At 39.6% G+C, this 23,832-nt stretch overlaps 1 protein-coding gene across 1 annotated transcript in view; it reads right to left on the bottom strand.

Annotated features, from left to right (window-relative positions):
* Nucleotides 1-23,832, bottom strand: part of GALNT10 (polypeptide N-acetylgalactosaminyltransferase 10) — a 59,182-nt gene that overhangs the window by 11,661 nt on the left and 23,689 nt on the right. Inside the window, exons 5-7 of the mRNA XM_014061876.2 lie at nt 21,541-21,726; nt 18,423-18,606; nt 14,664-14,781 (exon numbers count right to left, since the gene is read on the bottom strand). Of these exons, the coding sequence (XP_013917351.2) occupies nt 14,664-14,781; nt 18,423-18,606; nt 21,541-21,726 (488 nt within the window). The remainder of the gene's footprint in view (nt 1-14,663; nt 14,782-18,422; nt 18,607-21,540; nt 21,727-23,832) is intronic.

The following is a 23,832-nucleotide window of genomic DNA, read 5'->3' on the forward strand; positions in this document are numbered from 1 at the left end:
AGTATTACAAATCTCTTTACTTCAGTCTTAACTAGCTAAACTCCATGGTTTAAAAAAAATGATTTCTACTGTTGAAGTAGCAAATATAATTTCAAAAGCAGGCTTCCTATTCATTTTTATTGCTGCTTTGATTCATTTTATTATCAAAATCTTTGTCTGATGAAAAATTTCATTACAAGAAAACGAGCAGCTCCTTAAAAAAGAAACCAATGGAAACGAGTATCACATTACTGTAGAAAGAAAAAAAGCAAAAGGCTGAATTGAACATTACTGAAGAAAAAAAAGAGCAAGTATCAGACAAACAGTAGTTCTTGAAATAAATCCCCTTTGATTGGATCTTTCCATGAAGCAGCATGCTATTCACTGAAGCATTCAAAATTAATAGTCTGTCGCACAAAATTGTTTGTGCCTTATAATCTGAAAGCTATCCTCAGACAATATATTGGTCATTTTTTGACATCATTTACTTTTTACACAAAAATAAACATTACAAGGTGATATTGGATTCTATTGCAAAGCCAACAATACAAGAGATAAATACAATAATAGCATCTACTCTACGAAAGTTTAGAAAATGTAAATAAACAGGGCAGACTAGCTTAATACTATATCTCTAAAACCTGTTTTTAGCAGTTTTACTATAAGCGTTGTACTAACTGGCAAAATGGCATATAATGCTTTAATTTTATTTTTAGTGCAACTGACTATAGTTGAATGCAGAGTTTTCTAGTTAATTATTCTTAAAATTATATTTTTGAGGTCATCATACAAGGGAGTAAGCTGATGTCTACAAGAACTAGAATCAAAGATGGTAAGTTAGCATATCTTGACAAGAAATTATAAATGAGGATAAGATCAGGTCATACCGTATTTTTTGATGAATAAGACACACCTTTTTCCCTCAAAAAGAGGCTGAAAATCTGAGTGCATATTATACACTGAATACAACATTTTTTGCCTCTTGCAACCCCGCCCCCTTCACCAAAATGGCCGTGCAGAGCCTTTAGGAGCCTTGCAGAGTGCTCCTGGGGGCTGGGGAAGGCAGAAATGAGCAAAAAACAGCCTGTTTTTTGCTCATTTTTGCTCCCATCCCCACCCTCAGGAGCACTCTACAAGCCTTTTCATGCCTTTTTTTTTTTTAAAGGGCCTTTTTTGTGAAAAACGGGCTGTTTTTGGGAGGTCTGCAGAGTGCAAAAACTTTTTAAAATTTGCCTCTTCAAAACCTTGATGTGTCTTATACTCCAGTGCATCTTATACTCTGAAAAATACAGTAGTTGTACAATAACTGTTGTTCTGGGTCAATGTTTCCCAACTTTGACAATTTTCAAAGAAGGAGAATTCTAAAAACTGCCAGATTTGGGAAACAGTGTTGTACTTTATTATGTGGTTTGGAATAAGGTACATAATATAATTTCTTTTTTTAGCCATTATTATTATTGAAACCAGCTTTTTGGTGTGACCATGAAACTGTCTTTACCCATTTAAAGTCTGGGGACATATCTTTGCTGTATGAAAACCAAGCAAAGTGAATTCAGATAAGCTATTTCTCTTGCTAGATATTGCCCAGTATCCATGGTAGAGGCAAAATAAGAAGCAAAAAAGAACATAATTCTCATCAATTTGTTTTTCTTATGTTAAAACTGACAGATCTTTTTTCCTAAAAGGTGTCTGTATTACACGATACCAATTCTAGCTCATCTTGTTCTAATTTTTCTATTTTTCAAAAGATAATGATGCTAAGATTATTACATTTGTTCAATAGATCACAGGACATAGAGGAAGACAATGAACATGTATTTCTTACTGAGTTCTCCTTGAGTATTAATGTATGGTTAAGGAAGAAATCAAATTAATAGAAAACTTTCTAAGATATAATATTTGAAATGTATATAGAGCAATATTCAATGATTTTGTACAGAAATGCTGTAGCATTATGATTCAACCAGCAAGCTGGGATAGGTATCCTATGAAAACCCTGATAGTTGGTGGGTATCATTAACTTCTCATATAACTAAGATTTTCTCCATTTACATTCGAAATTGCTGAAAGGATTAAATGTAGGCTTATTCCAGAATTATTTCCTCCAAAAATCCTTATCTTTATCCTAAAATCATTTCACATATAAAAATATTAAAATGGGATGACAACCTTTCATATTTTTATTTTATGTAAACATTTTTATTTCTGAAAAGTAATGTTTTGCTGAGATGTTACAATGTTTGCTTCAAGTATAAACTGGTTAATATAGAAATCAGAAGCAACTTTAGAGAATAAGGCTATACTTGATTTTATTAACAACTTTTTTTAATGAAGCATAAGAAAATCAGACCTAGGAGCAAAAAATACAACTGACTGTAAGAAAAATTACTTTAAGGATGTGTTTACACAACACTTGCACAGTTAAGCAACTGTTTAAACTGTAAATGCAATTATGAATGCACTACATACATATTTGCATAGTTTATGGCTCACTGTATTGTGTAAGTCTAGAAAATAGAAAATGGGAACATTTGTGTTTTATGAATCCAAACTAAAAGTCATTAAGCAACAATGTGTCATCAGGAATTATTATGGGCATGTTGATAAATATAACAGTAGGAAAAAGTGATCCATAAAGAGATTGATGATTGGCTGAAGATAAACATTAAATTGTAATTAACCCCCCCCCCCCAAAAATTGTTTAATACAAAGATGTAAGAAAAAAATAAAAAGAATGATGAATTGGAACATCCTGCCTTAGGCCTGAGTATTTATGGAACTGCCTATCACCATCATCTATCACAAATATAGAAGTAGTCTGTTTCACTAGACATGAGGACACATGTATGTGACCCAAATGATTAAATATTTTCCTTGCAAGCTTTGAAGAGCCAAGGTGGCGCAGTGGTTAAATGCAGCACTGCAGGCTACTGCTAGATCAGCAGGTCAGCGGTTCAAATCTCACTGGCTCAGGGTTGACTCAGCCTTCCATCCTTCCGAGGTGGGTAAAATGAGGACCCAGATTGTTGGGGGCAATATGCTGACTCTCTGTAAACCGCTTAGAGAGGCCTGAAAGGCCTATGAAGCGGTATATAAGTCTACTGCTATATTGCTATTGTTATTGATTGTTATTGTCTCTTAAAATGAATTTTGCTGTCAATCAACATTTACATCCACCATGTGAATTTAAAATAATTTTTAAAAGCAACATTAACTCGATAATCCATTAGCACACTCGCTATTTAGTGTTTGCCACTGGTATTTTATGATAGAAAATTCCTTTGTTATTCCCCCCCTCCCCCCGGATGGCTTCCAGAGATCTTAAACAGAGGGAGCTACAGTAGGGGTTCAGAAAAAGGCCATTGTGGAAATGAAAAGGCATATTTATAACAAGTTTGGGAGTTCTGCACATGTATCCCATCCCCTCTTGAAAGGATAACGGTGAACCTTTCATCCCTCTTTTCTGTTATGGGTACTTGGTGGTAGTAAGGGGCAAAATTCTCTATCATTATGCTTCTTAAAACCTGACTAAGGCCAACATTTTTGGCCAATTTAATTTTAGTTAATTTAAAAGATTTGTATGATCTCCCATCTGAAACAGAACAATGGGTGGCTCACAATAATAGAGCTTATGGGGATGCCCTGCCAATGAAGAGAATCCTGACCTACCTACAGTAGTTGAGTCTTTGGATGAAGCAATAAGTTGAGAGAAACAATACTGGAAAGTCCATATATCAAGTAATTACTGTATATTAATGCTGTTGGGTAGCTCATTGGGTACCTGAAGTAGTTGATTACTTCGAGGTTCTTTGAGGACCTGGAAGAATTAAAGTGTAAAATGAATGTGGTTTCAGAAAGTGGAACTGGATCAAGCCACTAGGAGTCTATGTAAGATTTGTGATTTTCTTGAAGATGAAGGTGAACTATAAGAACTGCTATTCACTTGGTAAAAACTGGTTCAGCAGAAAGGGTCAGAGTTAGTACTTGGTACCAGTAGAAAGAACTGTCAGTTACAAAAGGTATTGTGATTTAGAATTGAAAGAATACATCCTGAAGGCAAACTAGACCTATTATAAAAATACAGTAGATGCTGAAGAATGTAACTCAGAATTTTTTGAGAGAAATGGAAATTTGGCTTTAAATACAGATGGCATATTTTCAATTGTCGTTTTTGTTCTGCTGCTCCCATTTATGTATAGCTTTGTAATATGCAACTAAGCAAATATACATACATATATAAACTTCTGCTTGTAACAATCAAGTTATACATTTTAATCTTTAAATTCTTTTTTTGTATCCGTATCCATTTGAATAATAACTGCTAAATGAATAAATGCTATTCATTCTTTGAAGGAGAAAGATTTGAATTAATTAGATTTTTATCCAATTTTTATTACTTTATAAGGAATTCAAAGTGGCAAACATACTTAATATTCCGTCTTCCTATTTTCCCCACAACAACCACCTTAAAAGGTTGGTTGAGATGAGAGAAAGTGACTGGCCCAAAGAGCTAGCTCTCATGAGTAGAAAATAGAGTTTTCTCCTGGTTTCTAGGCCAGCACTTGAACCACTACATGAAACTGGCTCTATTTTAGAATATTAATAGAGAATACTTTGTTTTAAAATAAAAGGGAGTTTTTTTTCTTCCCCAGTATATATAGGGAAAAAAGAGGATTCCTAAAGGCATGGATTAGATATCCACATCTGACTAGAGCATTGTCACAGTTAGATTCTTCCTATTGGCTATGTAGGCCCCTGACATCATTCAAAAATGGTTCAATAATGATATTATTTCAATAGATATGAATGATATTTAAATACATAAACTTTGCATTAGGAGTCTTCTGCCATTCTAGGTGCAATACAAATATTATCTATCTGAACTGAATAAAAAAGCACAAAAAAATCTTAACACTTATATAAAATTTAAAAAGAACCAAAGATTAAACCTGTATAAATTAAAAAAACAACAGAGAAGTAGATTTAAGTGAAGATATATATATTTGAATAAGAAACTAGCAACAAATACAATGTTAAAAGAAGAAAAAAAGGAATGGAAGAAAGAAAATGAGCTGCCTGGAAAGAGTAGATAAGGATTTATTCTCCATAGTGGGGGGAGGAGTATCGAGACTGGGTTGACTTCATCCACTCAATGATTGGACTGAGCCTGATGAGAGCTTTAAACCACGCCCCTATTGCCAGGCAGACCCCAGCTTCGACTCAGTCCATCAATCTGGACAGTTGGTCATCTAGTTTCTCCAGAGAAATTTTCAGTACAATTGTAATTTGATTGTAATTCCGGATCTGCCTGATTATGAGTATCTCCCCATTTCACACCACTATTTCTACTGGGGTGGTGGTCTCCCTGCGTTTACTCCCTCAGGGGGTGGCATTGAGAACCGTTAGGGAGCTGTCAGCCTTAATGTGGCATTCTGAGGGAACCTTTTATTCCCCGATTATTGGAAAGAGCCCTCATTATCTCCAGCCGGAATCTAAAGCTTTCGGAGCTATGGTGTATTCAGCTGAAGAGAAACCGAAGGCCAAATGGAGTGGCTTCCAAAGGCAAGTGGAGGCGGGCAGCAGCCCTTAGAGCAGTGGGTCTCAACCTTCCTAATGCCACAACCCTTTATCAAGAATCTTTCTCAATCTTGTAAAAAGGCAGTGGACAACCCCCACTTCAGGGCCCACACCAAATTCTACAGATAAGACTTTTTTCAATGTAGATAAGGGCCAAGTACTTCTAATTCCTTCTATCAATGCCCCAGTGTCGGCCTTGCATACATCTGCTAATAGGCCAGGGGCTCCCGAAGATGCACTGAAACCAGAGGACAAGAAGGTGGACCTTACACTGCAAAGGGGTCATCAGGCAGTGGCATGGGCAGTGAGGGTAGCCACGACCGCCTCCTTCTTTAACCGCTCTTGTCTGCTTTGGTTACAGGACTTGCAGCGGAGAGTGCCTATTACTGATGTCGGGGCTCATCAGGACATTAACAAACTGGTAGCTGCCATACAGTTCTCATCAGATGCCACCTTGTCAGCAGCCAGGTTTGCCTCCAGGTCCATAGTGTCATCTGTGGCGTCCCGTAGACTGCTTTGGCTACGTCAGTGGCAGGCAGACGTACGCCTCAAATGGCATTTCACCTCGGCGCCCTTCACTGGGGGGGTGTCTTTATTTGGTACTGCTCTTGATCCTTTCCTAGTGGATGGCAAGGACAAGCGGGAAGTGCTTCCCACCTCTCCAAGGAAGGGCAACTTCCGGGTGGCGCCTTACCCCCGGCACTCTACCTTCCATGGCCAAGACTACAGGTCTTCATTTCGTGGTCAGGACTATGCCTTTTACTGCAAGGGACCTGATTTTGGGTATTCTGCAGTATCACGGGAACTGCGCCCCTAGGCAAAAGTTCCAGCCAGATCGGCAACAAAAGGACAGGCAGCAGAAGTGTCCCTTTCGAGGGGGCAGAGACGGCAGGCGCTCCTACCGTAAGAATTAATTCTAGGCCCACCTCTCCCCCCATCGGGCGATGCTTGGCGCATTTCACCGACTGTTGGGATTCATCTTCCTCCAATGCGTGGGTTCAGTCCACCATTGGGTCAAGACTCTCCATTGAATTTCTCTCCAGTCCAATGAGCTCTTTTTGGATCTGTCCGGTTTCCAATAACTCGACCTGGAGGCAGCTTATGCAGGAAGCCATTCAACATCTATTGGTCATAAGGGCTATCCAACTGGTACCTCCAGACCAACAGGGGCTGGGTTATTATTCTATTCTTTTTGTGATCCCCAAAGCCTCGGGCTGCTGGAGAGCTATTCTTGATCTGAAGTGGCTAAACCACTTCGTGTGCTATTGGAGGTTTAAAATGCACTCGCTGCATTCTAATTTAGAGGGTATTAGGCAGGGAGATTTTCTCACTTCCATAGACCGTACAGAGGCCTACCTGCATATACCCATAGCCTCTGAACACCTGCAGTATTTCAGGTTTTGTTACTTAGGGCACCATTTCCAGTACCGGGCCTTACCCTTCAGTTTATCATCTGCGTCTCGATTTTTCATGAAGGTGATAGCAGCCTTGGCAGCGTACCTGAGGCACGTACCTGTAAGGCTCCAAGGTTATTTAGATGACCTCTTATTGCAATCATCTCCAGTTAATGAGACTTAGACATTTCTATGTCAACCTTGAGAGATCATGGATTCTCCATTAATTTGGCGAAAGTCATTTGCACCCTACAACAAGACTGATTCACTTAGGGGCTTTGATAGACACTATGTCAGGCACAGTCTTTCTGTTGCCGGAGAGGTAGAAAACTCTCAGGGAGTTAGTTTCTCAGGTCATTAGGGAGCATAAGGTGGCCCTAGCTACATTGTCCAGGTTTTTAGGCACCATGGTGTCTGCCATTGGTATTGTCCCCTGGGCACGCCTTCATACCAGAGACCTTCAATGGTTTCTTTTACCATTTCAGCAAAGGCTCATGAGCTGCTCCCAGATCAAGGTCCTTCTACTGGCAGAAGTATCCCAATCCCTGATAGGATGGAGGTCCCCTGCAATCACCAAGGGGAAATATTTCAGAATTTCAGACCAAGTGATAGTCACAACGGACACCAGTCTGTTTGGATGGGGGGCCCATCTACAGACACAGATGGCGCAGGGACAATGGAGCCAGGCGGAATTAGCTCACAACATAAACTGGTTGGAACTCAGGGCAGTCCACCTAGCTCTCAAACAATTTAGCCATTCTGTCAGTGGCAGACATATTCTGGTCTTCACGGACAACATAGCCACTAAGGCTCATATAAACAGGCAGGGCGGAACCAGATCAAGGTCTCTCATGTTGGAGGCCAAGAGACTGGGTCTTTGGGCTGAAAGGAACCTACTTTCGATAACGGCAGTGGACAATGTCAGGGCCGACTGGCTCAGCCAGACCGAGGTGGACAATTCGGAGTGGCAGCTGCAGCCAGCAATTTCCGGACACTTGTGGACCCTTTGGCCACCCGGAAGTCGACATGTTTGCCACCCCTCTCAGTGCTCAGCTCCCGAGGTTTTTCTCCCGGTTCCCATTGCAGAACGTGGAGTCTTTCAGCCTTTGCCTTTGATTCCCAGGGTCATACAAAAGATCTTGCGGGGGGAGGGGCAGAGGTGGTGATGATTGCCCCACATTGGCCTAGCCGGCCAGGGTTCGCCAATTTCCAATCACTTTTGGTGGACAGACCCTGGAAGATCCCTTAGGAAATGATTTCCTTCAGCCAGGGGTCGCTGGAGCATCCGGACCCTCCATGACTCCAGTTGACCATATGGCATTGAGCGGAGCGTAATGAGGGAGAACAAATATTCCTCCAGGGTCATACAGACTATTCAGGCTACCATAGACCATCCACGGAGTGCATCTACAGTGCTACATGATGCTCATTCTGCATGTGGTGTTCTACTAACAACCTTGACTCAGTTCCAGCCACAAGTCCACAGGTCCTGGACTTTCTTCAAGTGGGCCTGGATAAAGGGTTGGCTCCTAATATTTTTAGGAGACAGGTATCTGCAATCTCTTCTGTGCTACTGTGCGGTAGGTCACAAACACTGACTCAGCCCCCTATGGTCAGGCGGTTTCTCAAGGGTGCTTCTAATCTTAAGCCACCTATGGTACATAGGTACCCTTCTTGGGATTTATACAAGGTGCTGGACGCTTTAACAGGTGACCCCTTTGAACTGCTGCAAAAAGTGGCTCTCAAGTTCCTGACACTCAAGGTGGCCTTTTTGGCGGCTAGCACTTCCGTTAGGCGGATATCTGAGCTACAGGTATTATCTACCAGGAATGATATATGTATACTTTATCATGACAGAGTGGTTTTAAGGTTGGACCCCTCCTTCATACCCAAGGTGTGCTCTTGCTTCCATCGATCTCAGGAACTTTTACCCAATTTCTGTCCGGATACTTCTCACCCTTTAGAGAAAAAATGGCACACCTTGGAGGTGAGGAGGGCTCTGAGGTTTTTTCTTAAGAGAACCTTGTCGACCAGACAGACAGAAGCATTGCTTTTTTCTTTCCAGCTGGGATCCCTGGGGAATAAGGGGACATCTACTACCATAGGGAGGTGGTTTGTATCGCTACCGCTTACCAAGCATAAGGGTCTAGGTACCAGAGTCTATCACAGTACATTCCATGATGAGTGTGGCTACTTCAGCGGCCTGGGCTATGCAGGCCTCTTTGAGATTTGTAGGGCTGCTATGTGGGCATCTCCTTCACCATTCATAAAGAACTATAAATTAAGATTCTTGCTTCGGCAGAAGCGGCCTTTGGACGCAGGGTGTTACAATCTGTGCATAGAGACAGTAAAACAGATCACTGTGTATAATTCTTGTATACATCTATATAGATTATGCATAGACCTCCCCCTCCACCGAGGGACGAAATGGCTTTGGTACGTCCCAATGTGGATACTCCTCCCTTTACTATGGAGAAAGGGCATTGGTTCTTACCTGATACACCTATTCTCATAGTGAGGGAGGAGTATCCAGCCCCTCCGTGGAATTGTCATGTTTCTTAAATGCTTTACTGCTATTACTATTTTGTGGTTTTTTGTGAATACTAAAAGAAGGTATTTCACTACAACAATCGTCTGGAGAAGATGACATATTGAGTCAGATAGAGTCCTTCGTCGAAGCTGGGGTCTGCCTGGCAATAGGGGCGTGGTTTAAAGTTCTCATCAGTCTTTAAAATACAGAAAGCATTATTTTGGATGTTGTCCAAACTTAATTTATTCTGTTCTTCAGAGGCTGATTTTTTTGTGTCATTTTATATGTCAATGAATCCTTAAAACAAGATAACGGAGTTTCATAGTTTAAAAATAAGTGTGTTTTGGGGCATTCTTCTCTTATAATTTCATCAAAATAGTGACTTCTATCAAACGTAGTTGAATGCATTAATTGATCTTAATTTCTGAAAGTATACCCTTTCAGTTAAATGTCATTTTCTATTGCACAAAGGAAGAGAAATAGAAAGGACCTTAACCGGGATTAATTAGAGTGAATATAACCCACCATAAATTATTATTTCTGGCATGAAACAAAACTCTTTGAAATATTGTGTGTAACTAGTCAAATGAATACAGTAGCTTTATTTCCTGAATATCAAGCAGTGAATACCTACTCTAGCATTTCAGAAACAAAGAACTTTCCCAGGCACTGTCATCACTCTTGGAAACTACTGTTTTAGAAAAGGTCCAACTAGAAATGATGAATGTTGTTTGTACCTCTCCCACAGAGAATTACACTGTTATACCGTTTCTTTATACACAATAGTAAAATGGATAAATGGAACCAAAGGGGAAATAAGAAGCCTCCAGTATGTCTTTATTACTGTTTTTTGAGATAAACAATGGGAAGAACATTTCATTTATTACATATTAATTGCCAAATGAATGTAGTTTGATAGAATCCTAAGAACACTAAGGTGTTTATATTCAGAAAAACTATTCAGACAAAACAGAAGACAAGAAATTATAATTATCAAGGGAGCTACATCTTCTTGTTAGTAAGACTGAATTATCTACAGTGCAATGTTTTGCTAGTCTCCCCCTGGATTCATGCTGAAACTGTCTCATTCAAATGGATAAAGGACTTATTAAAGTAGACATACTAATAATTTTCTGAGGTAATCTCAAACATAGAGAAAATTAAAGTAATATTTGTAAAATATTTATACTCTTAATTATATAATGTTTGTCAAACCAATAGTTAACTTTTAGTAACTAATCAAATAGGTTAATAGTAATTCCATTTATTATAAACAAGTAAATTTACAAACCATACAGACCAATTCATCTATTAAAATATTTATATGGTTATTTAATTAGTTACTTTCCAAGCTTTTTATCTTTAATGCAAAGAATGGTAAGAATTTAACCATTTGCTTGAGCTTAGCCTTCTTTTACAAATATACTCTTATGGGTCGGTGGATCAGTGATACATGAAAAAACTTTCTAAAGTGAAGTAATAGTATGAATATTATTTCAGTTCCATGATGATTCAAACACTTACTGCTTTAAAACCATGATTAATAGTAAAAGTATACCAGTATGACCTCTTACAGTATATTTAGATAACATGCTCACTCAGAAAAAAAGTTAAATAGCAAATGTGCTACAGTTAGTCCCTGCACATATCCATTGGCTTTTCCATGGATGGAAAAAATACTGTATTTTATGCCACCTCACTCTGTCACACTATTTTGTACTGCCATAAAACACCCAAGGTTTGTAATAGATTAGTTTATGGTTAGTTAATGTGTAATAATTGCATTGCTCAAATTTTAGACAATACAGTTAACTATAAAGCAGTCACAGATGAATAATTTATCTCTTTGTAAGAAGAGCCAAGGGAACATGGGGAAGGTGAGTGGAGTGGAGTGGAGTGGAATCAGGGGTGGGTTCCTCCCGGTTCGCACCGGTTCGTGCGAACCGGTTCGTCAGTGAACCCGGAAGTAATTAACTTCCGGGTTCCTAGCTCCTAGCCCCTGTCGCTGGGTGCCTGCAGGGTTTTTCTTTTTAAAAAACACCTCTCCGGATGATCTTGAAAACCTGCAAGGTTGCTTTGGAAGGGGACATATGGGCAGCATTTCCCCCACCCCCCCTCCCCGGGAGCCTGCAGTTTTAAAGCAAGCCTTTGCACAGTAAAGAAAATCTCACGAGCGAGAGAAGTTCTTAATTGCTTTTACTGTGAAGTTGCGGAAGCTTCCGAGGCTGCAGGCAACCAGAGATGGGGTGGGGGAATGCCTCGCAGGTTTTCAAGATCGTCTGCAGAGAGGCGTTTTTTAAAAAGAAAATCCTGAAAAAGATTTGGAGAGATGGGCAGCTGGTCTTTGGTGGGGGGGAATCCCCAGAACCAGGAGCGCAGCCCATTCCCCCTCCCAAGAAGACCATTTTTTTTAAAAAAACGCCTCTGCAGAAGCTTCTCTGTGGAAGCTTCCAAGGCTACAGGCAACCAGGAATGGGATGGGGGAATGCCTCGCAGGTTTTCAAGATCGTCTGCAGAGAGGCGTTTTTTAAAAAGAAAATCCTGAAAAGGATTTGGAGAGATGGGCAACTGGTCTTTGGTGGGGGGGAATCCCCAGAACCAGGAGCGCAGCCCATTCCCCCTCCCAAGAAGACAGTTTTCTTTTTAAAAACGCCTCTGCAGAAGCTTCTCTGTGGAAGCTTCCAAGGCTACAGGCAACCAGGAATGGGGTGGGGGAATGCCTCGCAGGTTTTCAAGATTGTCTGCAGAGGCGTTTTTAAAAACGGTCTTCTTGGGTGGGGGAATGGCGTTAAAAAACACCTCTCCGGATGATCTTGAAAACCTGCAAGGTTGCTTTGGAAGGGGACAGATGGGCAGCATTTCCCCCTGCCCCCCTCCCTGGGTGCCTGCAGCCTTAAAGCAAGCGTTTGCACAGTAAAGAAAATCTCACGAGCGAGAGAAGTTCTTAATTGCTTTTACTGTGAAGTTTCGGAAGCTTCCGAGGCTGCAGGCAACCAGAGATGGGGTGGGGGACTGCTGCCTGTCTTCCTCCTCCCAAAGCAACCTCGCAGGTTTTCAAGATCGTCTGCAGAGGCGTTTTTAAAAAGAAAACGGTCTTCTTGGGAGGGGGAATGGGCTACACTCAAAGGAGCCGGCACTTGGGGCGCCCTGAAACAACGCATCCCCGCCGCCTCGTTCTACTCAGCAAGTGGGGACATCCCATCTGTGCCCACTTCTGCTGCCACCACCTCCGCTCCCAAACGCAACTGTCAGCTGCGAGCAGGTGACTGAAGCTGCTGCTTGCAGTCATTTACGGCTGCAGATAGATTGTGCCTGTAGCGGGAAGCTCTTTGCCCTGTGAGAGCTCCTCTCCAGCACTCCTAGTTTGGTAACATCATCAGTGCTAGAAGGGAGTGGGGTTGGGGGGGGGAGGAGGAGAAAGTTAGGACAAAAAAGAAAAAGATAAGGAGGGAGAGGACTGTGGGGTCCTTTGGTGTTCTCTGAACGTGGTAGTTTTTAATTAGTTTAGGGAATTTTTATTTATTTATTGTTTATAGAATGTTTATTACAAGAAATGTTATTCCTTTTTGCAAATGTTTTATTTGTGATGCAATATGTTGCTTTTAAGTGTTTAGACCAGGTTTATGTGTCTCAAAGTGGCTGCTTTTCTATGGGCAGGCCAGGTTTGTTGCAAGGCAGTGTGTTTCACCCTCCTTGTTTAGGTAATTCTGAGGTGGTTGATGGTTCTGTGAGTGCCTGTCCTTTATAATTTTCCACATTGCCTTGATGGTTTTTATTCCAGTGACTTTGTCTTTCCTGTTCTTAGGAACAGGAGGGGGGGGAATTTTTATTTTTTTGGTGTTTTCCTAGCACTGTCATAGTTTGTGGGTGTGGGTGTGGGTGGGTGTGTAATGTCCCGCAGTTATCTATGCATTAATAATGATCTAGTAATATTAATAATATCTAGTAATTAGTAATATCTAGTAATAACATCGTCTTGGCCACTCCCACCAGGTCACATGGGTGACAGGCCACTCCCATCTGGTCACATGGGTAGCAAGCCACTCCCATCCGGTCACACGGGCAGCAAACCACTCCCACAAAGGAGGCCACGCCCACAGAGTAGGTTCGAACAATTTTTGAAACCCACCCCTGAGTGGAATAGAATGGAATGGAGTAGAATAGAATAGGTTTATTGGCCAAGTGTGATTAGACACACAAGGAATTTCTCTCAAATAAGCTCTTAGTGTACAGGCAATTACATTATTACAAAGTAATAATAATCATAATAATAAAGGATAACAATCATAATAATGATACCAATAGAGAATGTAGTGGAACAGATGAGAAGGATAAAAGTAATATAGCAATACTACATGGAATATATTTAGACATAAGACAGAACTATGGAAATTAAGTGTTCAGCAGAATGATGGCTGGGGAAAAGAACTGTCTTTGTGTCTAGTTATTTTGGCATGTAATGCTCTATAACAGTGCCTCGAGGGGAGGAATTGAAATAGTTTATGTCCAGGATGTGAGGAATCTGTAGATATTTTCTCAACCCTCTTTCTGACCCATGCAATATACAGGTCCTCAATGAACGGCAGGCTGGTTGAAATTTCTGTGGACCTATCTATTGAATATCTGTACCTATCTTATTTGATTGCTGTATCAAACCAGGCAGTTATAGAAGAATGAATCACAGACTTAGTATTTAAGATATTTACCATTTATTCATGTTTTGTTAAGTATATTACCCAAATGAAATACACCCAATACAATGGACAATACAGTGTGTCCATTAAGACATAAATGGCTTGAGAACCAGGATAAAGGATTGGTTAAGACTTTTTTTTCCGGTAGGGATTGAGTACTCAAAATTCTATTCTTACCTATCAAACCAGAGCTCAGTTGGCATTTAAAATAGTGACAATCCGGGTACAATTAACCAATTTAGCCTGATTTTTATATAAAACATTTAGTTTCAGGAAAATTGACCTCTCATATGCTAACAATCAGATGCCATAAATAGGGGTCATTAGGCAATTCAACAGAAGCATTAGATTCTTAACAATATTTAATTTTTTTTTAACAAATTGCTTAAATTCTTCTTTTTTTCAATAATTTTATATATAGAAACAAGATTTTTTTTGCCAAGTCACACTCCATTAAAAATATTATACAATATCTTTTCAATAACTCACCTTAAATGATATTTCATACTGCTCTCCTCCCCAGATTTCTAGGCCTGCATCATATCCTCCAAGTTCCCAGAACCATCTTCTATCAACTGCAAACAATCCTCCAGCCATAACTGGAGACCTTAAAAGAAAAAATAAACTCCATATTATAATATTTATGTAAAGTCTGCCCAAATTACATGCACAACTCTAACATTGCATTTTACCTTTTTTTTTTTACTTCCCACTGTGGCTACTTTGCACTTTGACTACAGTGTCATTTATACTATACAGCAACTTCTGGAACACAAAAGGAACTTTGCAGGAAGTGAAAGAAACTATAGGAGTCTGATATTGCTAACAACCTGATGCCAAAGAGATGCCTACAAACAGGCTAGATGATTCTTGCAAGCCTGTTCAGTAACTGTTTGACATCAGCTACAAGAGTCTATGGCATCATTTTCTTCCCAAGGTAGAATGGGTAAAGTCTGTGCCTATATGAGGATGGAAGTTTGTTCCTGCAAACTTGGTACTTATGGAATGGAGCCTTTACGATACAGAGCTGAGGCCAGAAAATTTAAAAGGAAAGGAAGAGGGGCATCTCATCTGAAAACACATGTGTTAAAACAACTAAAACCAAACAAATTAAAGTGAAGGAAATAAAAAAAAAGTAGAGCAGTTATTGGTATGACAGTTGAAAACAAATCTAGAAAAACCAGTCACGTGAAATATGAGAAGGGGGAATGTAATTAAGCTGTAGAAGTTGTTGAACAAGTTTTATGCAGGTGTACACCTAGAAAAACTAACGTTCAGAATGTTTTCTATAAGAAAATAAAGATCCCCCAGGGGAAATCTATATTGTTCTTTTTTATCACCACTCTTTTTGCTTTTTCCTCTTTAACAGCTTTATGCAGAAAAAGGATGTTACCAGGACCTTGAAATGATTTGCTTCAGATTTAATTCAAACCAGAGTGGTATAACATAACGTTGAGAGATCCCTCAGAAAACTGGTATTCACTGATGGAAGAGAAGGGAATTACCATATTTTTTGGAGTATAAGATGCACCGGAGTATAAGATGCACCAAGGTTTTGAAGAGGCAATTTTTTAAAAAAAGTAGGTAGGTAGGTAGAGGGATAGGGAGGGAGAGAAAGAGAGAGAAATACAGTAGGTAGGGAGGGAGAGAGAGAGAAACACAGTAGGTAGTTAGGGAGGGAGAGAGAGAGAGAGAAGGTAAGTTGATAGGAAGAGAGAGAGAGAGAGAGAGAGAGAGGGAGAGAGAGAGAGAGGGAAATACAGTAGGTAGGTGGGGAGAGAGAGTAAGAGTAGATAGGTAGGTAGATGTTTTCAGGTGTATTTATCCATGTGCTGGAGAAGGAAATCACTGACAATCTGCAGCACCTAAGACACAATTTCTGCTGGCACAGCACTTGATCAATGTAATTCTCATCAATCAGTTAAAGAGCTTTCCAAAAGTGGGGGGAAAGCTTTTGCACTCTGCAAACTCCCCAAAATGGCCCGTTTTTCACGAAAACGGACCCTTTTAAAAAAAGGCATGAATAGCCTTGGGGGGGGGCTTTCAGAGTCTTCCTGGGTGATGGTGGAGGGGCAAAAACAAGCAAAAAATGGCCCGTTTTCCATGTAAACGGGCCCGTTTTTTGTCAAAAAAAAATGCATGCATATCCTTATGGAGGCTTATAGAGTGCTGCTGGGGGAGGGAACGGTCCATTTTTTGCTCATTTCTGCCCTCCCCAGCCCCCAGGAGCTCTCTGAAAGCCTCCATAAGGGTATGCACAGCCATTTTGGTGAAGGGGGTGGGGTTTGGGGAGGCAAAAAATGCTGTATTCGATGTATACGACACACCCAGATTTTCAGCCTCTTTTTTGAGGAAAGAAGGTATGTCTTATACTCTGAAAAACAGTAGCCAAATATACAATATAGCAGAAACAGCAAAAAACAGAATGGTAAGACTATGTATTCATAAAGCAGAGAAGAAAGCACTGAGTCTGTTGATATTCTCTGAATACAGAAAATTAGGACCCTGAATTTTCAGAGAATGAAGGACATAATAAATGGAGAAGAGAAAATTACTGGAAAAAAGAAAAAAACTTAAAAGGCTAGATGCAGTTCAAATTTATTTTATATTAATTGTCCATGCAGGTAATATATGAAGTATGTTATATAAATGTGTTATAATGTGTATAAACCGTTGGTAGAAAGCCAGTTTAGTGTGATGCTTAAAGCATCAGGCTAGGAATTGGGAGACCGTGAGTTCTAGTCTTGCTTAGGCACAAAGCTGGCTCGGTGACCTTGGGCTAGTCCCTTTGTCTCAGCCTCAGGAAGGAGGCAGTAGCAAACCACTTCTGAAAAACCTTGCTAAGGAAAGGGAAGGGACTTGTCTCGACAGTATCCAAGAATTGATATGATTGAATGGAATTTTAAAAAGCTGCTGGTCCCCTCATAGCACACAGAATTTGCTGACACAGTAGTTGGAACTGCAACAAGGAATGCAATTTTCAATATAAATATTGGGAAATGAAGTAGATGACAACATAACTGGCGATTAAACAACTGTAGAGATAAAACTGTAAGCATTAAAATATTTTATGTTTAACAGTATTTTATTACATAAAATAAAACAGAATTGTACTTCCAACAGTGTATATATAGGCAGTCATCACTTAAGAATGGTTCAAAGTTACTATGAGGTCCCCTCCAAAAGTTACTCATAACCTGTCCTTGAAGTTATGACTGCTGCAGTCCCCCCCTCCCCGCCCACAGTCACATAATCATATTTTGGGTACTTGGCAACTGGCTTGGATTTATAATCCGTTGCAACATCCTGCAATCATGTAATTTGTGACATTTTTTTGCCTGTTCCTGAGAAAGAATACCTATGTGGGAGAATATATTACTTAGCAACCACATGATTTGCTTAACAACCACTGTGACTCACTTTATAACCATAATAAAATGGTTCTAAAATCAAATCAGATCACATGATGATCTGCTTAACGACTGCAGGGATTTACTATCTGACAAAACCTCCAGGAAGCTCTTGTTTTTGTTAAGAGAGGACTATCTCTATATTGAGATCACTGTGAATACTGTGAATTGAGATCACTGTATTTTAATATTTTGGATAGTAGCTGTATAATCTTGTACTCAGCAAGAAATATTAGAGCTTTATTTTTCAAAATTTCCCTCTTACAAGGACAGAGATTGTAGCTGTAGAGATAGAACTCAGATCAAGGGAATTAAAAGAATTGTTGCTATAAGTATATGTACCTGAAAATCAGGTAGCATATAACAACGCCACCTATCACAAATGTACATTCTTAATAGTACATTCTTGACTACAGTAGAAGAATAAAAAATGATAGTGATAGTAATTGTGACATAGACTTTCAAACTTCATGCTTAGTAGAGAGTATACTCTTCACCCCAGTAATTGAGGCAATACCAACAGACAATGGTAATAATGTTTTTAGAGACAGAGACCACTTCTGCTTTTGTGCCAACTGTATAGAAACAAAGAGAAACTAATCTGAAAACAGATGATTTTGATAACTGGAAGGGAATGTTATTTCAAGGAACAATAGTCTATGATATAATTACATGATTTAATTTGTCCGGTTTGTGACTGACCTTCATTTTCTACCTTTGTTGATTTCTTTTCTTTTTAGAGGAGAGATAAGAAAGAACATCTAGCAGTTATATCTGTTTGAAAACTGATAACCTCTTAGCTTGTTAAGCAAGTATTCACTTTATCTCATGAACTTACTCAAAAGGGTCACTGGGATCAGGTTTCTGTAATTCAGGAGGAATTGGGATTCGCTTATAATACATCTCCCAGTCAAATGCTCCTCGCATTGCATCTCCAGCTTGTGTTTCATAGCCAAAATGGTCATGATCAATGACATCAATCATTGGACAAACAATAGTTTTGCGATTTCGAGCAATGCGGTCTGGGGAATAAATAAAGTTGTATTTTATACTTTCATTTGTAACAATATGACACTCTTACAGAAGAACATAAAAAAGAATATTAGAAAAAGAACACAGGCAGTCCTTGGTTAATGATGCTGATTGGGACTGGAATTTCTATCACTAAGCAATGTGGTTGTAAAGCACAACACCACTGGCTTGAATAGCTTAGTGCCACTATCTTGTCATTGTCGTCATTAAGCAAGGTTTGCAGATGGTTAATTAAGAATGTGGGTGCTTGGCAATCCATTCACATTTAGCACCAATTGCCAAGTACCCACAATAACAAGATCACCATTTGCAACCTTCCCTTCTGGGTTCCCCAGAAAGTCAGTGGGAAGCCAGGCAGAAAAGCTTGCAAGTTACTGGAAAAAGTGTCCCCCATCTGTGTCCCCTTCCTTTCCAATGGCTCCTCTATGTTTCCATTGGTTACTCACTGACCCTCTGCACTCTTCAACCAGTGGTGGGTTTCAAACTTTTTAACTACCTAGTCTGTGGCCATGGCCTATTTTGTGGGTGTGGCCTGGCAGTCATGTGACTGGGTGGGAGTGGCTTGGCAGTCATGTGGCTGGGTGGGCGTGACTAAGTGGGTGTGTAATTGGGTGGGCATGGCCAACTCTATGTCACTCACATGGAGGGGCAACTCGCCTGGCTTCTCCTTGCCCCTCCCCTCCCAGCCAGTTCTCACCTTGTCTTGCACGTTATGGTGGGAGAGGAAGCATTTTCAAAGTCATCTTCCCCTTGATACTAGCCAATAAGATGAGATTTTGTTGTCAGAAGACCGCCTGATGTACATTTCCAAATATTATTCGTCACCATTCTCTTGGTAAGATTGAATGGAGAGATTTATAAAGAATAACAGAGTTGGAAGGGACCTTGGAGTTATTCTAGTCCAACCCTTGCTGAAGCATGAGATGAGACCCTATACTATTATGGACAAATTTCTTCTTAAAAACCTCCAGTGATGGTATACCCACAATTTCTGAAGGCATCCCATTTCTAATTGTTCTGTCAAGACATTTCGTAAAATTCATAAACCTACCCTCAAGTCAATTATGCACAGGATTACACTACCTTGTGCTATATAGAGAGCCAATACAGTAGATTGGAAAATACAAATATCAACACAAATAAAAGGAGTATGATTCAACCAGAACGTTATCTTATGATTAGCAAAACTCTGAACACAGGTAAGCCATTATGAAGTTCTCCAGTTCTCCAACTGAAGCTAAAAACACTATTGAGTCCTTCTGAAGATCAGGATTACAGGGGGAATTACACTCAACAAACAAGCAAATTAAGATTCCAGATGTGTGCTACTTTCATTAGAAAAACATAACTCACCCCCATAGGAAGTATTTTGTCACCCCCTTCCATTATTGTTTCCATATTCTCAGGTTAGAAAGGGTGACTTAACAGACAATTAATATTAATAAGAGCTGTTCCCCCAGCCTGAATCACCCCCATCTCTGGGTGATGAAACCAACTCCCCCTCTGCCAACGCCTTGTTTCCAATGGGGGGGGGGAATCCATGCGTTAGAGGGAAGAGAAGGCCGAGCTTCTGCTAGGGACTGCCTTTCCTCCCTCTAACACATGAATTTCCGCCCCCTAGGAAACGAGGCAGCTGTCAAAGAGAAAGAAGCGCAGACTTCTTCCAACCACCGAGGCCTTCGCTCCTATTCCTTCCTTGGCTGTTGGAAGAAGTCTGCACTTCCTTCTCTTTGACAGCCGCCACATTTCCAGTGCTTGTGTGTGTGTGTGTGTGTGTGTGTGTGTGTGTGTGTGTGTGTGAGAAATCAGTGGAGGGACCGTACCGGTATGGGGCCTCCGGCTGCCCTGGTACGCAAACGGATGCCTGATTCCCACTACCAGTCATCTTCTTGTATCCTCGTACATCCTTGACCCATGTAATGCCTCTTGCACATTTCCTTGCATCCTCCTCAATCCTCCCTAGCACTTTCCATGCTCCCTCATTCATACTCTGGTCACCTTCCACATGGATTACTATAATGCACTTTACATGGGGCTACTCTTGAAGAGTATTTGGAAGCTTCAGTTTGTGCAAAATGTCATGGAATGAGCAATTATGTGTGCACCTAGACGTACACACATTACACTTCTGCTGTACGAGCTGAATTGATTAATTTGTTTCCCAGTCAATTCAAGGTGCTTTCTAAGCTTTATAGCTTACAATGTAATGTAACTTAATATTGTATTATAAATATCAAAATAATATACAGTAATATAATGATATAACTTAGATATTAACTTTGTAACTTATGGTACCTTACATGGTATGGGGCCAAATTACTTAAGGGACTGCCTCTCCCCAGTGACATCAGGTCCAGCAGAAGAAGATTGTTGTGGATTTCATCCACTAGAAAGTCTCATTTGGTAGCACTCTGGAGGAGGAACATTTCTGCTGCTGAGGTCAGGTTGGTCCTGATCTGGATGGCCTTCAGAAGGGTCTGATGATTTGGCTTTGCCATCTGGTCTGGAGATTAGTGAGGAGTGTGAAGCCCATACTATTCCTCTCTCCTGGTGATTATGCCGATTTTAATAATTTAACTTTTAATGTTTGCATTGTTTGTATAGCTATTTTTTTAAAAAAATATTGGCTGTATTGTATACTGGTAAATCATATGAATAATTGTGAAAATGAAATGTGATTGAAGAGCAGCCTTCAATTGAGCGCAAAAGAAATAACTGATTATCCTCGTATTTCCCCATCCCCTGAATTGGAAAAAACAGCAATTTGAATGCTAGAATATTAACAAGCATGTGGATATTCTAATGTTGTCAACAAAATCTTGCTATGCCACCGGAAGGCTTGGATAATATCAGATTCTGGTTTTCAGAAAGGCACTGCATCTGCAATTGATCATTTAGAAATGCATTTCAAATAGGATTCTTACCTAGAAGAGGTGGCAACCAGTTCACATTTGCTTCACAGTGGGAATCTAAGAAGGTAATAACATCTCCTATTGCTGCAGAAGCTCCGAGCATTCGAGTTCTTATTAGCCCTTCTCTCTTCTTAGTTCGAAGAATCCTAACTTTCGGAAAATGGGCCATATAATCCTCCAAGCGCTTTTTGAGATGCTCTGCATGGAACAAAGATGCATTAAAAATGAAACTATAAAGTTTAAAAAGGAGATTCTACCTCAGCTTTACAAGCTGAACAGTAATGGCACAAAGCTGAGAAAATGCAGATAGTCTTTGACCTCTGACCGTAATTGAGCCACACAAGTCATGGCAGTCAAAAAGCAGGTCATGTGCCCAAGTCAATTTGATGACTTTTTGCAGTGTTTGTTAAGCAAACACCATGACCATTAAACAATTGTTCGTCATGGAATGCTGTTACAGGGAAATTGGAATTAAACAGCAGTTTTGGCAAAAATGCTATATACAGTAATATGGTCGTATGACTGTGGGATTCTGCAAATGGCAATAAATGTTGGCCACTTGTTGAGTGTCCAAAATGCAGTTACATAACTATGGGAAACCCCAACCATTGAAATTTTGGAACTGGGTTGCAAGCACCTTTTAGTGGGTCTATTGTAACTTCAAACACGCACTAAGCAACTGGTCATAAATTGAGGTCTACCTGTAATCAGATAATCTTCTTAAGGGCAAGGCCTGTGCAACTAAGCATGTTGTCATTTCTAAGACTATTAGAAAGCATAAAGGCAGAAGTGATCCTATAATAATGTGTATTTGTACTTCCAAAATGTTTGATAAAGTTTCTCACCAAACACTCCTAAACAATTTCAGCACCAATTGAGTAAGAGAGCAAACATTTTTGGTCTGAGAATAGGCTATAGAACAAGAAAGAGTTATCAAATATCAAATTGAGGATATTCTCAAAGTAGGGTTGTGTTGAGACAAAGACTATTTAATTTGTTCATAAATACTATGGGCAAGAAGAAAACATTTGATACCAAATTGTTTAGGACAATAAAAAAGAGAGTTCGAAGCGTTCCAAAAGGGTCTTTCCAATATGGATGAGGGCATCAAAAGTTAATTATTTTTTTGTAAAATATATACTTATCAATTCCCTTAACAGCTCTGAGAGTCTTAGAGGTTATTATGTAAATAGCCATTAAAAACTTATATATATATTTGTAAGTCCCCTAGGTTTAAGCTGTGCATAGTTCAGTGCAAGCAAATGCAAAGTAATGCAAAGTGTCCCAGAAACCACATATATTAACGGAATCTGAACTGTTAGTGATTGAGCAAGAAAGGGATTTTGGAATCATGATGGATAGTTCAATGAAAATGTCACTTCACTGCACAGTAGCTGTAAGGATATAAATTCTAAGCTTGAAATCATTATGAAAGGAACATGAAATAAAAAAGTCGATATAGTTTTGCCTCTACATCAATCATATATTCCATAGCATGTGGAATACTATGTACAGTTCTGTCTATCATATCTCAGAAAGATTAATGTGGTACTGGGAAAGGTTTAGAAAATGTAATCAAAATAGTTAGAGGACTTCAGCGGCTATCTACAAGGAAAGACCACAGTGATTATGGTTTTTTAATTCAGAGTAAAGGTCAGTAAGGAGAGAGAAATGTATATCAAAATATGCATCATATGGATAATTGGGATAGGGAATTTTCTCCTCTTACAAAGTTAAAAGTGGGATTATTTATTAAACTAAATGGGAGAAATTTAGGAATAGTAAAAGAAAGTGTCTTTTATACTTATATCCACAAATAATACACAATTAATCTTTGGAATGTGATACTATCAAATTAGAAAGGAAACTGAATAAATTCATGGAGAATTGGGCTATCGATGATCACTGATCTTAATGGCTGTTTGCTACTTGAATGCTCGTGAAGGTCTACCTTGAATATGAGATGCTACTGAGTAATAGAGAAAAAAGAGTAGAATTCTTCTGTCCATGCTTGTCAACATTCTGCCTGCCACGTGACATACAACATGGGCTACATGTGTGTGTGTGCTTATCCTGATCCAACCAGATTCTTAAACAATAGTACTCAAAATTAGAAAACACATTTACTATGTTAAATTACAGTATATAAGTCAATAATACACATCTGCCCATTAAAACACACATATAATTATCTCATTCAGAAAATTTGATTCTGCATGGTTCATCTGTTTTATCTAATTCTGCAACTCTTTTAAAAAAAGTTTTACTCAAGTAAGAGAAATGTTTTCCTTAGCATTAAAAAAT

This window comes from Thamnophis sirtalis, unplaced genomic scaffold (assembly GCF_051295495.1).
Source record: "Thamnophis sirtalis isolate CommonGarterSnake01/CBP01778 unplaced genomic scaffold, rThaSir2_p1.2 scaffold_3, whole genome shotgun sequence".
NCBI classification, from domain to species: domain Eukaryota; kingdom Metazoa; phylum Chordata; class Lepidosauria; order Squamata; family Natricidae; genus Thamnophis; species Thamnophis sirtalis.